General features: G+C 39.9%; 1 protein-coding gene across 1 annotated transcript in view; it reads right to left on the bottom strand.

The window, feature by feature from the left end:
• The window catches only part of ctnnd2b (catenin (cadherin-associated protein), delta 2b), a 136,533-nt gene that overhangs the window by 47,945 nt on the left and 71,743 nt on the right, over positions 1-16,845 (bottom strand). The window contains 8 exon segments of the mRNA XM_063886804.1: positions 1,355-1,598; positions 3,706-3,837; positions 4,415-4,665; positions 5,742-5,887; positions 7,444-7,479; positions 7,481-7,609; positions 7,949-8,100; positions 14,799-14,912. Coding sequence (XP_063742874.1) covers positions 1,355-1,598; positions 3,706-3,837; positions 4,415-4,665; positions 5,742-5,887; positions 7,444-7,479; positions 7,481-7,609; positions 7,949-8,100; positions 14,799-14,912 — 1,204 coding nt within the window.

Raw genomic sequence — 16,845 nt, 5'->3', positions numbered from 1 at the left:
CAGAATATTGAACGATAGACTGACATAACATCCTTAGTTTAGGTCTCTTCAAGGATTTCTTTTACACAAACGTTTAGAATACATGATAATTTATTGAGCTTGGAAACATTTTACCACTGCAGAATCCCAATATTCATGTATATATCACTTAATATGTTGTTTATCAATTTAATCTTGGGGGACCCTCCCTTCAACATAATGTGGACAAATAGCATTTTCTCATTCCTACAGTGCAAGCACTGCATGTTATGAAGGTAAAGCACAATGCCATGCATCAGAAATCAGTCCTTTGAATGTAGCAGTGCAGATGTGTTGATGTTGGAAGCTACACAACAATGATGCTGGAGCTCAAGATTGAACAAACAGACAATGTGGGTGCAATGTGCACAGATAAATAAACACTTGGACAATGGGTGAAGAAAAGAGTCATGGCAACAACAACAAAAGTTTCCTATCCTAATGACAGAGAAACATTTCCTTAATGCCTCCAAATGTAAACATATAATAAGCCGTTCAGCACAAAGTTACTTTTTCTTTTGAAATATGACATTTCAGCAAAAGAAATCTTTCCTACTTGCACCTGAGCTGAAATGTCACAAAGAGAGACACTTCAACTTTAATTAGGCTGCTTATATCTGTGACAGCATGTCTGTGCAGTCATAAGACAGAAAGACTAAGAAAGAAAAATCCATGACACAATTGGAATAGTATTTCAAACTTGATTTTAACTAGGACAAAAGAATGATAAAAAATCTATTAAACCGGCTCTATATTTGTGTCTCTTTTTCATCTATCTGTCACTGTCTCCCTTTCTTTCGCTTTCTCAAACAACCACTTTCGTTCTCTTGGTCCCAAAGCAGACTCCATACATTTCCCGCATTAACGGTGTCTATCTAATGCACAGAACGTTACTGATTGTCGCTGACACTGAGGCACTCCACTCCAAACTTTTAAATTGGACCAAGAGGTAAGCACAGGAATTTGTACGGCAGTGTGAACAAACCCTGACACCAGGCAGACTAGAGAAGACAGTGAAAGATGTGGCGTGATGTGTGCCTTATACTAAAGCCCAGATTCAACCAGCCTTTTACTGGAATGGAGCGTTAAATTCCGACAGTCAATTATCTATTGAAGTGCTACAAACTGCAGTCACCATGCTACAAATTGAAACTTTGACACTCTTTGGAAAATGACAATTAAGCTCTTTTCAATTATAAAGCTTAATGTGTATATAATTATGGTTAAACCGGTGAATCTGGCCCTCAGTAAGTTCATTGAAAGTGGAAAGGGAGCGGAACAAACGGGCTTCATCATCAAGTCAGAGCTGATTGAACATTTGTCTTTTTGTTCTCACCTTGGGTCCTTCTGGATGCTGTCCACAGATGGAGACCGGCCCAGGGCGGCCTCAGGGGGGAGGGCTGGGCCCGACTTGCTGTAAGGCGATTCAGTGGATGGGCAGAACTGCAGAGTGCGGTACGGGTTTCCATAGTCAGCCGCCCCGCCTCCTGCTGCAAAGCTTCCTCTCTGAAAGGTTCCTGCGGCGCTCTGGCTTCCTGTTCGCTGCAAGGGGATTGGGTCTACACCGGGGGAAGACGGGGCTAAAGCAGGAAGTGGAGAGTAGGGAAAGATCAGATAGTTGAGGACATCTTGGTACAATTGGTTCACCACTGGGTTTGATGTAGCGGAGGATGGGAGGGGTGAGGGGAAAAAGAAATGGGAACAACAAGTGCCACCACAAGATGCAAGTAAAAAAAGACACAATAAGAAAAAGCAATTAAAAGCTCAACAGGTGGGATCACTTTTAGTGAGGAGGAGAACTCACCAAACGGTTTTATTTTTCAATAGAAAAAATAATACAAACAAGATGGAAGCGGTCAAATAAATTAGACATGCAAAACATAGAATAGAATGAAGAAACCAAGATGAACAATTCACATCTTATCAGATAAAGGTGCAAAGAGTAGTAGTTGCGTAAATAAGCTGTGAGCCCCCTGATCTCTTATTATTTGCATTAATATTCTGCTTTAGTGGTGCCAAGAAACATATTTATACAGAATCAAATTACCTAAAAGTAATTAGCACATGGTGAGGGTTTGGGGCATCAGGGCAATGGCCCAGTTTGCCCAGGTGGTAGTCTAGTCAGATTCAGACAGAGAAAGGAATTGTCTTCTTGTTAAAAAGTGGCTCAGAAACCATTTGGGCATGATAGTAACACTGGCTTGCGCTGAGGGGGGTGACCTGGGTCAGTCTGTGTGTGTATCTGTGCGTATGTGCATTTTTGTGTTTCTTTGAGTGTATGTGTTTGTGTGTGTACGTATTAGGCCTGAGGAAATTCACCTGTGATGTGAAGTTGGGTGTAAAGTAAGTAAGTTTTCTGCTTGTCTCCAACCATGTTTATTGTCTTGAAAGAATTTGAATGACCTTGAAACACAGTCAGGCTTCAACAATGAGTTTTCGTGTAGAACAGATAAAATAACAACAGATCTAAGTCTAAAGAAAAAAAAAATGACAATCAGAGTGCCGCTGCCGTGACTTACATTCACTGCCACAAAGCTGGACATGGTTATTGAGTCATTTTGATGCATCAGTGTGCGTGGCGAGCCAGCATAACCTCAAATCCTTTAATCAATAGGACGAATCTCAATTTTTTGGAACCATACCTTGTTGTATGAGTGTTTTTTCTTTCATATTTTCCTCTCTCTTTATTTCTCTTTACAGCAACATACATTTTTCAGGCAACCAAACCTGCGGCACAGCATTGACAACATTTTAGGACACGGTTGATTTGCTTTGATTTCAAAGCACCCAAGCTAACGCCCATGGGATTAATTGAGATTAATTTTCAGCCTTGAAACTAATTAGTTAACAGACTGTGACTGAGAGACAAATTGCCATTGAGACCCCAATTGGATTTGCCTACCTGATCTGGTAAATAGCTCTACATGATCAGATGGGACGCGGAAATCTGTAATATACAGCAACCTTTAATATAACACCATTAAAATACACCTATGTCTCTTTATACCTCTCAGTATACTGTATAGTAATTATTTGATCCATCACTACTTCAATGTTTCATCTGATGTCTTCTTTTACTCTTATTATACTAAATTTAGAAGGGTCAGTGGGTGATTTACAGCTTTGCTATTTATAATTCTGGACTATTTGAAGCACATGTCTCTCTCTAATCTACTCTAAGCGTTTTAAAGGTTCCTCATTCACTCCTGTTCCTTCTACCTCTCCGAGTCCACCTACTGATAAAGAATCTTCATATAAATATGGAGTGAGCTGGTAGCTGGAGAGGTGCCAGTTCTCCTCCTAGGCCACTGCCGAGGTGCCCTTGAGCAAGGCACCTAACCTCTATCTGCTTCCTTGGCGCCGGGTACCTGGCTGCCTCTCTGCTCTGCCACCTCTCCTCTGCATGTGGTTGTGTGTGCATGTATTTCCTCTGTGTTTGTGCATGTATATCCTCTGTGTGTTTAATGTGTGTCAACACAACAGAGTAGAGAAAGCAATTTCCCTGTAAGGGATTAATAAAAGTATGTCTTCTTCATAAAGGATTCATACGTTACACTTTGTGGTTTCATTTATCAAAAGGTAATAAGGCATTTACTTATTCTTTATAGATTGGTTATGAGCATCAGCCAATTGAATTGGGGGGGGGGGTCAGTTTTTCTCAGCCTCCATATCCCTATCTCAGCATACCTTGTCCTCTAAGGTTGGGTTTAGTGTAGACTCGGTCTTCGTAGATGGGGTCGATGTGGTGTTCAGGAGACTGCAGGGGTCGGAGCTCAGAACCCAGGTGACTGAGCTGGCTGCTGTAGGAACCTCTGGAGCCTGAAAGGCACAGGAAACATAGCGGTTAGATATCATGAAAGGTGAATAAAAAATGGTGATCACTTAATTTAGAGCAAATCAATACTATTTTTCAAACCTATCCTTAAAACACATTTAATAAATAGCTTTAGTATCTTGAATACCATGTCATAGCCAGATTAATGAGCTTGGGGGCAAATCCATGCAGTGGCTATCCTCATTATTATAAGGGTTTTATGTCATGGTTAGCGTGAGTATGTACGAAGAGCGCTAAAGTCCATTGAGGCTGCGTAAAAGGGAGGGGTGAAGGATGGGTAAAACTGATACTCTATGTCACGTGAAAGAATGTGAATCACTTTGCATAAAAAAGAAACACATTTTCATGGAACAAAATTACAAATCCAAAATGTATTTGGGCATTAATGAAGAAGCTTATTTCATATCACTGATGTAATGTTGTTACTTTAAGGCAGGTGAGTAGAAGGAAATCTACATATATTTCAAATACTTTTTAACTGGAAAAGTTCTAAAAAAGGATATATGACAAATGGATTTCACACATCCACACATAAGAAAGTAATAATTAAATTTTCTTGACCTCTTCCTCCCAGGCTACCAGGCCTTTGCAGGGTTGCGTTGGCGTACAGCTCATGGGAAATCTTGTAGCCGTCTGGTCCGATGTGATGCAGCATGCGCTTGGTGGGTGAAAGGGTGGCGTAGCTGCCGACCACTGAGCTGAGCTGGTGGATGGGCGACGAGCTGTGGTTTCCCCCTGGGGAGGCTGCCATGGGGAGGGGGGAGGAGGAGCCAGCCGCACCCGATGCTACCATGTTGATGGGCGATGAAGTGCTGCAGGAAGAGAAAATGTAATTATTTGGTTGGCATTTTTATCAAAAAACTAAGAGCCATTTAAGACTATAGACTATCTAGAGGATAACTCAACAAAGGACTACCTCAAAATCTATTTCTGTTGTAGGGATATTTATTCAACCTGTGAAAACTGTCGTAGGTTATAATGAATTTTGCAGTTCTAAACTTTGTCAAACCTGTGAAAGTATAATGTTTTGGGCTTGAAGAGCATTTTTAAAAAGAAAGCATGAATTTATCTCGATATCTTTTAAAAGCAAAATTAATACAACTCAGAATGCCGCCTGAAATTCAATGGTTTGTATGTTTGGAGATGTTGGAATCCCTAGAATATTCAAATAAAGTCATATGTGTTTAAAAAACATTTGACTACACAGCAGTTACACTTCACAGCGACACTGGATGTCTTTTTCAATGTAAAGAGAATGGGATTAAGGAGCTTTTTTCCAAGATTTATGTTTTAATTTTTGCCTAGACTGCAGTAGTTTAGAAAAGTTACAGAACATACTGTTTTTGAAAGATTTTTAAGAAGACACCTAGAAGCGTTAGAGCCCAATGCATTCAGTCAAATTCCAAGGGTATATAAATATATTGTTACACATTTGACTTGATAGACAACCAGATTGTTTTAGTCATTGAAGCATGCTTTTAGTATTAGAATAACATTTGAAATACATCTGTAGTAATGCTCATTGCAACACTACTTGAATTGGTTTCGAACCATCTTCATATGGATGGATGACAATTTTTAAATTCCCTGAGTACTAGCACTATAAAATGAAAAATACAAGCTGGACGTTTCTTGTAAAACTGAATAAAATCTTTAATTTAATTCAAAATGACTTTATAAATCCCCTTAGGGGCAATTAGCTGCTTTTAGCTTTAGGGTTTTTCAAAGCTAGAAATCTCGGCACCAGGAGAAGTAATTGTTGAGTCATTGGTATCGATCAGAAGATGTATGCCTTTGTGCTTTGGGGCCAATAAAAAAGTCTTACATAACGGTCTGCTATTAAAGAGTCCTTATTAAATGAACCGGTCAGACAGAATTTTAAACCAACCTGTAAGACTTGGCTAGTCGGCTTGGTGACTGTTTCGGCGAGGACACCCTCTGTAGCGTGGCGTAGCTGGGCATGTCAGAGGACGCTGATCCCAGGCGCTGCAACTTGGTAGGGGATCCCATCGCCTGTAGAGGGGAGCTCACACGCTGTAATAGAGGAGGTGTACTTCATTAAAGAGCAATGTCACTCCCTTTAAATATTCATTTACTCTTCTTGTTCATATCAGTATTTTCAGAGAGATGAACATCTCCCCCCGGAGCTGGAAAACCAGGGAGCAGAGAGTGTAATCTGAGATAACGTCCTGATGAAGAGGATTGGAGTCATCAGACCAAACATGAAGGGACGACTCTGAACTTTTATAACCAAATTAGCACGAAATCTGATTGTGAGCAACGGGCCGCCAAATCAAGCGCCATAGAATTCCAAACGTACATTTTAATTGTATTCCAACTATTTGCCAGGTCGTACAGTTAAAAAACTAAAGGTACAATTTTAAGCACTCCATTGATTTAGATGGTCTAGACGTGCTGAAGTGGGGATGCTTAGTAAAAGAAGTGCCGGTAAATCTGCTGAAATTAATTTAAATACATTTTTAACAAAATGTTCTTAAAACGTCTAAACTCTCAGCTCCAAGGTAATCGCAGTGCAGGGGAGAAGCAATTCAAGTGTAAATCATCACTGAAGAGGCCAGGATGTAATACAGGTTAGGTGAATTGTTGCTGCACTGCTCACATTACAAGAATAACCACTACAGATATCATAGACCCATTACACTTGAGCCATTTCTTCAATGTTACCACAAAAACAGTAACGTTAAATAAGGAGGCGGCACAGTTTGGCTACCACATCAGTTACTGCTGAAGTATCATCATGTCTTTATTTTAATACAAAGCACTCATCTGTTACACATTTAACACTTTGTTGATGAAGCAGTTTGCAGAAAATGAAACAGGGGTAACATTTTCTGCAAGTCATGTCTGGGGGCAAAATCGATCTATTACTGAAAGATTGCAATGGATTTTTCTTACTTAAAAGGTGACATTGTAGTATTTTTAGAAGTGTAAGCCACCAAAACTCCATTAAAATGTCTGTCCCTTGAATTAGATTTACCAGCTCCTTTACATTTTCGCTCGAACGGACCATCTACGTTCCCTGGCATTCATGATTAATTTCATTTAAGAGTTACCGAGGGTAAATGAAGCAAGCATTCCAAGCTAACTGACTTTCTAACAGACAGTTAGCAAGCTAATTACGCAACTCAGTCCCAGCATACAGTTTGGGCGATAAAAATGTAAATCCTGATGTATCCGAAACTTGGTGTTGCTCTAGAGTCAAACAATGTGCAAAAGTGTGTCATACCACTTCTTCAGCTAAATGTAGTTATCTGGCTTTAACCGACAGTATGTCCTAATACAAATACATTACTTCAACTTCTCCAGTGTGTCTCTAAGCCCTTTGGAAAGTTGTGTTTTTAGCAATTCATTGGTGAATCGGCCCACAGCAGAGCAGCAGAGCAGAATATGGCAAGAAAAACATTCAAAAGCCTTTTTTCATGGTAACTCTTAAATCATTGGTTTAACTCGGTTAAAGCAGGGTTATACTGTAGTAGTGTAAAGTTTCAAGAATCTACCAATAGTGCTCTCCTGAGAGCAATAGAAAAACATATATAAGACATCAGACGCATCTAGTCAGATATTTGTACCTGTGCTGGCAAAGTGGCACAGGAGTAATACATGGGTGCTCCCGGCAGGTGAAGATCCGGCATCAGTGGGCATGTGGAAGGCGCTGCCATGGGCAAATGAGTCTCTCTGTGACTGGGAGGGAGAGTCAGTTCCAACTAAGTGGGCAGCTGCACGGCTGGATGTCACCTAGAAAGGACAAGAGTGTGGAGAAAGATGAGAAACAGCAGGAATATAGGGGGTTCAGTCAGTGAGTGTGGAGGAGAAAATGTAAAGGAAGGAAGGAGGTTAGAGAAAGAAATCAGGAGAATGGGCAAAGAGAGTACAAAGATGTGTAGGTATAGCAAAAGATGAAGAGGCATGAAGAAGAGGAGAAAGTGTTAATGGAGAGAGGAAGGACATAGAAGCAGAGGCGTGGAGAGGAGGGTAATAAAAGAGGGAGGTAGGAACATTTAAAATGGATAAAAAACACACAAGGGAATACATGTCTTTTTGATATGTGTAAAAAAAATAGGTGTACGTGTGTACCTGGTTGTAGCTGTGAACAGCCCCTCCAATCTGCCCGCCACGGCCCGTGACCGATTCCCCAAGTGCAAGACCGTGGTTACTATGGTAACCAGCTGCCGCATAGGCATCCTGGTGGTTGAGCTGCAAAGCGCTTTGGGACAGAAGTCCTTGTCCTGATGATGAAAAGAAGAGGAAGAGAAGAATTAATGAAACATTTGATCAAAATGTAGTTACATTTCAAAGTTTATGAAGATTTTGAAACACACTTTATGAGAAAGGCACCTTAAAAAGCATTTGTTGTGGACGACTTTTCCTTTTTTTAACAGTTGTGTAATGCTTCTTTCTGTCCATGGCCCTCAAAGCATTTGTAACCCAGTTTACATCCCACGTGTTATACAATGTGGCAATTAATGTGAATCCAACACATACAGTATACAATGCCTCAGTTTGCAACAGACCTTGAAAAGTAGCTGAGAATATAGAATAAAATAGAGGGCCTTGTCCTATTTTTTGAAACATCGATTTGCTTTTTACCCACTCCGTTATTCCAGCCTCTCTTCACCCTTTCTACTCCTGCTCTGTAAATCACACTCGGAACCTGACTTCCATTTCAAACACTCCTTGCTCCGTCTTCTTTTTTTCAATTGATGCCTCCTTCCTTTATCGCTCTCTATTCTCCGTCTTTATCTTTCTCAATTCCATATTTTGCTCTATAATTCATCAGGAGGAGTCACATTAATAAAGATGTACAAACTAAGACATCGATGTATTGAAATACTTTCTAATATTTTTTCTTTGGAGAGGGTATTTAATGCCCTTTGAAATATAAAGTGTTCTTTAGTTAAAAAAAAATGTGTATACTAAGCTTTCTTTCCCCTTGAGTAGAGCCTTTATCAATCCCTTACACCACACCAGGACGGTGAATTTTCTGTCTAAAGTGAATTACTTTCAATGGACTCACTGTAATTAATGATGCAGTGAATCATATTATAATCTATGATTGGTCATGGTTCAACGTCTAGTCTGCTATGTCTCTTGAACAGTAATGTATGAATGCATCATAACAATGTATGACAATGACCATCACAACACGCAAACACACTGTGTGATTCAATCGTACAAACCATTGGCTATTGGTCTGCTTACACCATTTCCGTGGTAAGATGTAGCCAACAGGATTTCTGATAACCAGCTTGGTCTCAGTCTCAGAGTGTCAAACACAGCCATTTTGTCACTTCCTTCAGTGTCTGATATTGACTCAAAAGGCACCATTTAGTATCTGTATGAGAAGCATCAGGCTTTTAAGTAATTACAATGTGGCAGCAATATTATTGGATTGGTTGGTTGGGTCAAACAAGCACATACTGTAGATGGTCACGGTTTCCAAGTGTCATCCGTTGAGTAATTTTACTTAAAGTTATAAATAAAATCCTGATTATTTTAACCCAAACTAAGATATTTTACCACACCTAAGTAAAGCAGTTTTGTTTGGATTCACTACGATAACTAGTGAATCAAAACTAGTTATGGATTACCATGATTTGATGCGCAGTGCTACCCAAAGTGTCAACAAATGTAGCCAAGAGGTCCAGACCAAGGATAAGGACTATCATGGCCAACACGTTCTTGATCATTGTTTTCTGAAACATTAACAAGTTGAGACGCAAAAATGTTGTAGTTGGATGTTGGCGATAACTTCGACTACATTGTTTCACAAATTGCTTGTGTACATTTAGGTTACGTGTTTGCGACAGAAAAAAAAAATCCTAACTTTCATTGGACAATAGTGAGTTTGCATTTCTGCCAAATTGTTCTACCTCTCCTCTGCCACATGGACCGCTTACTTGCAATACCAATATTAGACATCCAGTATGCTAATTTCCTTCCTCCACATACCTTTTTCCATAAAGATGTGTAAAACAGGCTTTTGGGTAAGTAGCAAAGAAAGTACAAGAAACCAACTATTCCTTAAAAGGTACTTTAATCTTTTCCTTTTTTATCATTTTGTGAAACATTACCAACTGAGCTTCCTGGCTCATTACACAGCCTCTACACTTTGTAATGTCTTGTTTCAATTAAAGTTTGAGAATCACTGATACTCCTGTGTAATACCTCACTGATGAGCTGCTTTTTATTAACCAAACTCTTACTCTACTATACCCACATTAAGGCTTTCATCCAAAATCTACAAGAGATCAGTTGGCAAGACTCCAGCTGGATAAACCTACAGTGAGCTGGTCAGCCATCAAATCAGTCACTATGTCCTTGGTAACTTTTTATTCTGTTCAAAAGTCTAACTTGCCTCAGGAGTATCAGCTTTAATGTCTGAAAAGGAATGTGATTGTTTTTGTCTTTGTTGCCATTACTGATTCACAGTAGCTTCACAGAAGAGGCTGACTATGATGACACATAGCCAATAGCAAAAGCATAAAGTGACAAAACGCTTCATTGCTAATTTCAGCTGCAGCCACATTCATGTTTCCGAGGCATCTGCAGTCTGGTGATTTGCTCACGGGTCCTTTAATTACTTGCGTCAACATGCAAACAGGCAAATGCTGTGACACATTACACAAGCATGCCTGTTTGTGTTATTTGTCAGAGCATGCTATGTGATTACAGCACATTCATAGAATACATGACGAAGCATTCAGAAAATGTTTTGTAGTGACGCCTGGATGTTCCCTAAAACTTGAAGTGAGCCAAATTAAATAGTTTGAGGTGGACAGGTGGGCCAAACTTCTCCCATCCCTCTTTTTGAGATCCTGTAAAAGGTTTGATACGGCGTTGATTAATTCAGTAATGGTGATGATAGCATTGATGTGCCTCATCTACACATTTAATTACAGTAAAATGTCCCTCGGTGAAACACTAGTGTACTTCAGCAACTTTCAAAGCATCGAAATCTGTTTGCCTTTCTGTCAAACAACTTACTGTGCTGGAAAAAAACTTTACAGCCTTACATCAGCTCTTAAATAGGACTATAAATTCCGTAGCGCTCAGTATTTGTACTCTCAAAGGAGTTCTTGAGCTGTCCTCCATCAACCGTGGCTGTCCCTTTAATCTCCACTGTATCCTCTTTTTGCCAGCATTTCAAGAATCAAACAGTGTACGAGACAAGCAGAAACAGCCCATCTTTGCGATGATTAAATAAGAAAGAATGAAAACTCATAGTGTGCCAGCGGTCAATATCAACGGCATTGGAGAGATAAAGTCAGAAGCTAACAGAAAATGGAGTCACTAAGGGCTTTGGAAAACAAAGCTTGAAGTGAAAAGTCACTTAAAAGTACAGAAAATGGATCCTGTAGGCAGTGTAGCTGGATATTTTTGCATTATTTAAAATGTGATATTAAGCCAAGGGGTGCTGGTGGCGCTGACGAGGTCAATGCCTCTTTGTCTGATATAGGTTTGTCTATATGGGTGTACAAAAAAAACTATGATGCAGTGGAGGAATTTGTAGTCCACGCCTTTTTTCAGATGGATTCACATGCACACAAACCCAGATGTGTGCACAAAGCCAGGGGATGTTTTCCAACGTTTTTGTTTGCCACTTTAGGTGTGTTTCATGTGGGTGCTTGGGCCTGTAGGGAGTAAAGCAGCCTCATAAATACATGATCACTCAGGTGGCAGAAACACTGAAGGCTCCACTGAATCCATCTGAGGTGGAAGAGTGAGAGAATGTGTGTGTATGTGTAGAACGTGCTGTATTACTGTAATGGAAGGAAAGTAATGGGGTGCCATAAGAGGGTCTCTGCCTGTGCATTTAAATATCTGTTCAAACTTCAGTCAACACATACACACACTATATCCCGCCCATTCCTGATCACACAGTGAACGTATGCATGGACACACGTCACATCTACATATACTATACTGTACCTGCATGCATGCAGTTTTGGATGGCCTAACGCTGATAGACCTGCTCATGCTCACTAATCTGCTATTCTGCAATTACATATACTCACCTCCCCCACACAGCCATACACACACACAAACCCACACTTTGGGTTGTTGAGTGTTTTATCTTTCTGCATGGTGACCAGGGTTCTCTATTGACACATTTTAATATTTCATCAGCAGCTATTTTTAGATACGGTATGGGAGCGGACTGTAACACACACACACACACACACACACACACACACACACACACACACACACACACACACACACACACACACACACACACACACACACACACACACACACACACACACACACACACACAAAATGGCATGCTCAGTCCCACATAGCTGCATGCAACATCGTCCCGTACACACAGATTAACATGCACACTGGAGAGCATCACCAGCATGAAGCATGAAGGCACTCTGTTGCAGTGTCGCACTAATCTGCTCAGCAGCTTGAGTGAAGAAGTGGATGCTGCTGCTGATGCGTTTGGTGTGTGCGTTTTACGTGTATGTGTGTAGTTATACATGGTATAAGCCTTCATTTCATGCTTGTCTGCATTTAGCTTTAAGCTAAGTAGGAAGTGTGCCAAACGAGTTTTTAACCTGACCGTTTGGCAGGTTTAGACCAATCGCTCAAAAATGGCAGTAATCTAAGCTAATTCTGATAGGTTGTGGTCACATTGATAATTACACACCAATAGATCATTGGTTTTAGACACACAGGAACAAGCTTCCTGATTCTAACCAACAAACATAATTCCTTCCAGCTTAATGACAACATTCACTAACAGATGTTGTCAGCTGTAGCTAGCAAGCTTATCAAGCTAACCGTAGCACCATGAGCGCTCTCCTGTTGACTTTTAATTTTTTCATTTGAATCATTCAGAAATGTCATGAATTCACTGAAAACAAACAATGACCACTTTTTACCACCATTTTAACAGTGATTATAATTCATAACATGTGCTATGATTATTCATATAAATCATTAAGAAAATTCATGAGTGCTTTAAGCAGATTCTAACACATTTCTTATACATGTATTATTCCTATGCTCTGATTGGATGATCGATGTAGATAGAATGGGCTTTGCAAAGACATTATTTGGGTAATTTTGCCCACTCTCTTTCTTGCCTGTTTATTTTCTTGCTTATTTGTCTATACCCCTCTATCTCTTGCAGGCATATTTGTTTTTCTATTATTTACTAGTCAGGTGGTTGGTTACATAACTGTTATTTAAACATTAAAAACATCAAACAACATCATTATTCCTAGATCTGCCTGGATGTATATGCAAGTGCTTAGCTTCAACAGCTGAGCTGTGCATGGGGGGCCTGTACACTTCTGGGATTTTCTTCATGCCTCATATGTAATTGTGCTTGTCTGTCTATGTATGCACATGTATGGCTTTATTTGCATGCATGCATGTGTGTGTGTGTGTGTGTGTGTGTGTGTGTGTGTGTGTGTGTGTGTGTGTGTGTGTGTGTGTGTGTGTGTGTGTGTGTGTGTGTGTGTGTGTGTGTGTGTGTGTGTGTGTGCGTGTGTGACTCCCCTCTCAGCACTGTGAACAGCAGGCCAGCTGACACCTCAGTGAGGGCGGATTAGCATATCAAACTACTGGCCCGACTCTGCATGTCTCCTGACAGCTACCTCTCTCCCATGGGGTTGCCTGTACAAGAGTCATGGGTATCATCCCAGGGACCAAATTAAAAAGATGAGGGTTCGGCAGAGAGTCATGCTGTTGCTCAAGATCTCACTTAGAGAACTTATAGCCAACTGCTTTGAACTCTTTTACCATCTTAGTCTAGAAACTGTGTTGTCGTTCAGCTCTTTGAGTTGGTTCTAATGCTCTAAACTTTTTTTTACTGTATTGGTTTACTCCTACCACTCCCATCAGTTTTGCTTTAATTCCCAGCAAGCGGCTGAAAACCTAAAGGCATTACGCAACCTGCCCGGCAACAAATGGCAGACAAAAGAGCAACTAGCATGTGCACCTAGAGTAGCATTTAGATGTTGAAGAGCGTAATAATTCCCTTAGATATTGGTGGAGACAGAGCAAAAATAAATACTGGTCTTTTTATTATTTGCTTTCAAGAATTATGGTGGCAGTAAATGCTAATGTTGCTGGATTTGTAAATCGACAACTTCTTTCTAACACATTTGCCATATACAGTATATTTATAAGATCATAACGCACCCTTGTGTTTAGAAATATTTGTGCTGCCCCCATAGAGGCTTAAAGTCTAATTTAGGTGCAGGTTTGCTTTAGCAAATGTTGCTTTAGCATTGCCGAGTACTGGTTCAATGCATGTCCTTATCAAAGCTGCATTTGTTCTTTTTAATACTTCATATCAAGTAACCATAACATGGGAAAAATATTGTGGGGCACAGTAAAAGAAAATGTAGTAATTTTTTTAAATTACATTTAGTAATTTATTAACTGGACTAATAAGCATTAGGTTATATTTAATCGAGGTGAACGGACAAAAAAACTGAAACAGAAAGTAATTTTCCATATTATAAATTCCAAGATAAGATGTAATTAAGCTGGACACACTAAAAGACAAATAGTTTAGAGAGCATCTGAATAACCACTTTATCCAGTAGTTGCATTTAAAATCATCAAATAACTCAAGCAGCACTTTTGGAAAATGTGATGAAATCCAATGAAAGACAACCTTTCGTTCAGCCTTTGGTCAGTATCTGCTAATCTTGCTCACTGGTGTGATGGTTCAGGCTTCCTTTGTGAACAGCTTTTTCTTTGTGAATTCTCACACATTCAACAGGTTAATCAGCACAAACATGGGGGCATACATCTCTGCAGAATATCCAACCCTACGGTCTCTGATTGCATTTTACCCATTCTATTTTAGGCAATTTTTCTCAACTGTCAAGAAGTAAAGAAAACTACTTTTTTCATTATCCCTTAAAGAAAGCCTTCTTAATCATAACATTTTCCTTACTGTCTCCAATAGCGTCCTGCGAATCCAAGATGCCTGATTCCTGGAGCGATCGGATACAGGAGTCCACCAGCTCCAAGCCTGTCGTCAGCTCCTCCTCTATATCCTTGTGTCCATCTACATGTGAGCACACAAGAAATGGAAAAAAAAACAAAAGTTCAAACAGAGATACCTTATTTTACAACCTTCAGATTGCACTGCAAGTCATGAGACTTAAGCTAGACTCTAGATAGATATGGGATCATGCCAAAATGGGACTTGTTCACACGTGAAACACAAGCAAATAACGACAGTTTATGGTGCAGGATAACCAAAAGGTAAGAACGGCAGAAATATGTGTGGGAGCTAACTCTGCTAACTGTCTACAGCACCAGTCTGTAAATGAAAAAAACAAAGCAATAATAACACTGTTTACTTAATATGATAAGTCAATTACAATAGGTACGTTTGTTTTACACTATAAATATATGTTAGCCAAAAGACGCTGAACACCTGTTTCTATTCATTCGTATACAGGTAGCTAATGTCAGCATTCAGGACAAAAATCCAAAAATAAATCAAGTTCCTTTTTTTCCAAAAAAAGAAAATCTGTCCCAGAATATCGATAGCACCACTGAAATTCCAAATTCAATTCTGACATGTGTAACCTACTTTGAGTCAAAACAATATTTCAAGTCACCCAAGACTTGATGACAACCAAGCAAGACAGCCAAAGGTTCTGAGAGTTCACTTTTAAGGTTATTATACCACACTTTAAACCTCTGATTCATTTAAGATCATTTTATACTCGGATGAGTCAGTAAAATCCAAATGTAATATAGTAAAAATACCTATAGGGAGTCTACCGGCATGTTTCCCTCCATACTGTTGAATATCCTTTTACACCTCACCCATCAAAGTTGAGCTGCACCATGCAAGTTCAAATTCATTGTTATTCAGGCTGATTAGCAATCTAAGAAGTGGCCTCACTCTTGTCTCATCAAAGAGTAATGCGTAAGGATGATTCTTGGATGAAGCGAAAAAACTTGACCGATAATCCAGTAACAAATCTTGTGGGATCTGGGTCTATGGGGCAAAGACTTGTACTTAGATACCAGGCCGTTTGTCTGTCAGAGCAAGGCTGACGCCCAAATTCACAAATGAGTCTGAGGAGAAGCGTTAATCTCTTTTTGGGAGAGAGGGATCGTAATAGTAGAGGACTGTTGAGTGGATTTAGGAGGCTGATTTCATTGACTTCGAATGACGCAACTGCAGACTGATGATGTTGATGAGGCTGGTGAAACATTTCCAATGCTGTCTGCATCATTGGGCTGGATTTACTCTCACCCTTACACCCACAAGTCAAAAGTCATTTTTAAACCTGCTTGATCCCGAGGTGATGGGTTTTTAATGAATCGAGATGACAAGATCAGAAAGTCTGATTGAAGTTCGGGAGGTTTTTCGTGGCAGAGTCAATTTAGCCTCTCTGATGCGCAGTGGTCAGGCTTATGTGCAGCAGACGGAGGAAAATTGCAGCAGCACTGAAAGCTTTCAGTTTGAAACATTCTGACCACAAACCTTTAGTCACCTCTTTGTTGCAGAGGTCACCAACCTTGCACTCAAACAATCAATCTACTCTCAACGGCCTATACATCTCAACATGACTGAAAAAGAGGAAGGGAGAGAGACCTCAGTGTCATGCATGGGCGGTGTTTTTCAACTAGAAATGCTGTCAAAGAAGTTGTCAGGCCCAGAGAGGTGTCTTCATTTGACTTGCAAATCACCTGAAAAGTCTAGCACTCATTGATTCTCGTTTTCTCTTTTTTGAAAACACTTCCCATATGGCTCTCCAAACAGGTTAAACTAAATACTGAGAATATTTGCAAATGCTGTTTGACCTTTACTTAGCTGTCAGATGAGGTGAGGGAATTTGAGAGACAGGAGGGAATAATTTTTTTAGAGCAAGGACTTTTTTTTATTTGGCTTTCATTGCAGTTGGAGTCCATGAGTCTATGCTGCAGCCACCATAGTTCTCATACAGAAATTACATCAATGTCTTGTTAGTGCGTGC

Source organism: Eleginops maclovinus, chromosome 6 (assembly GCF_036324505.1).
Source record: "Eleginops maclovinus isolate JMC-PN-2008 ecotype Puerto Natales chromosome 6, JC_Emac_rtc_rv5, whole genome shotgun sequence".
Classification (NCBI taxonomy): domain Eukaryota; kingdom Metazoa; phylum Chordata; class Actinopteri; order Perciformes; family Eleginopidae; genus Eleginops; species Eleginops maclovinus.
The sequence above is the reverse complement of the archived record's forward strand: the minus strand, read 5'-3'. Positions and strand labels throughout refer to the sequence as shown.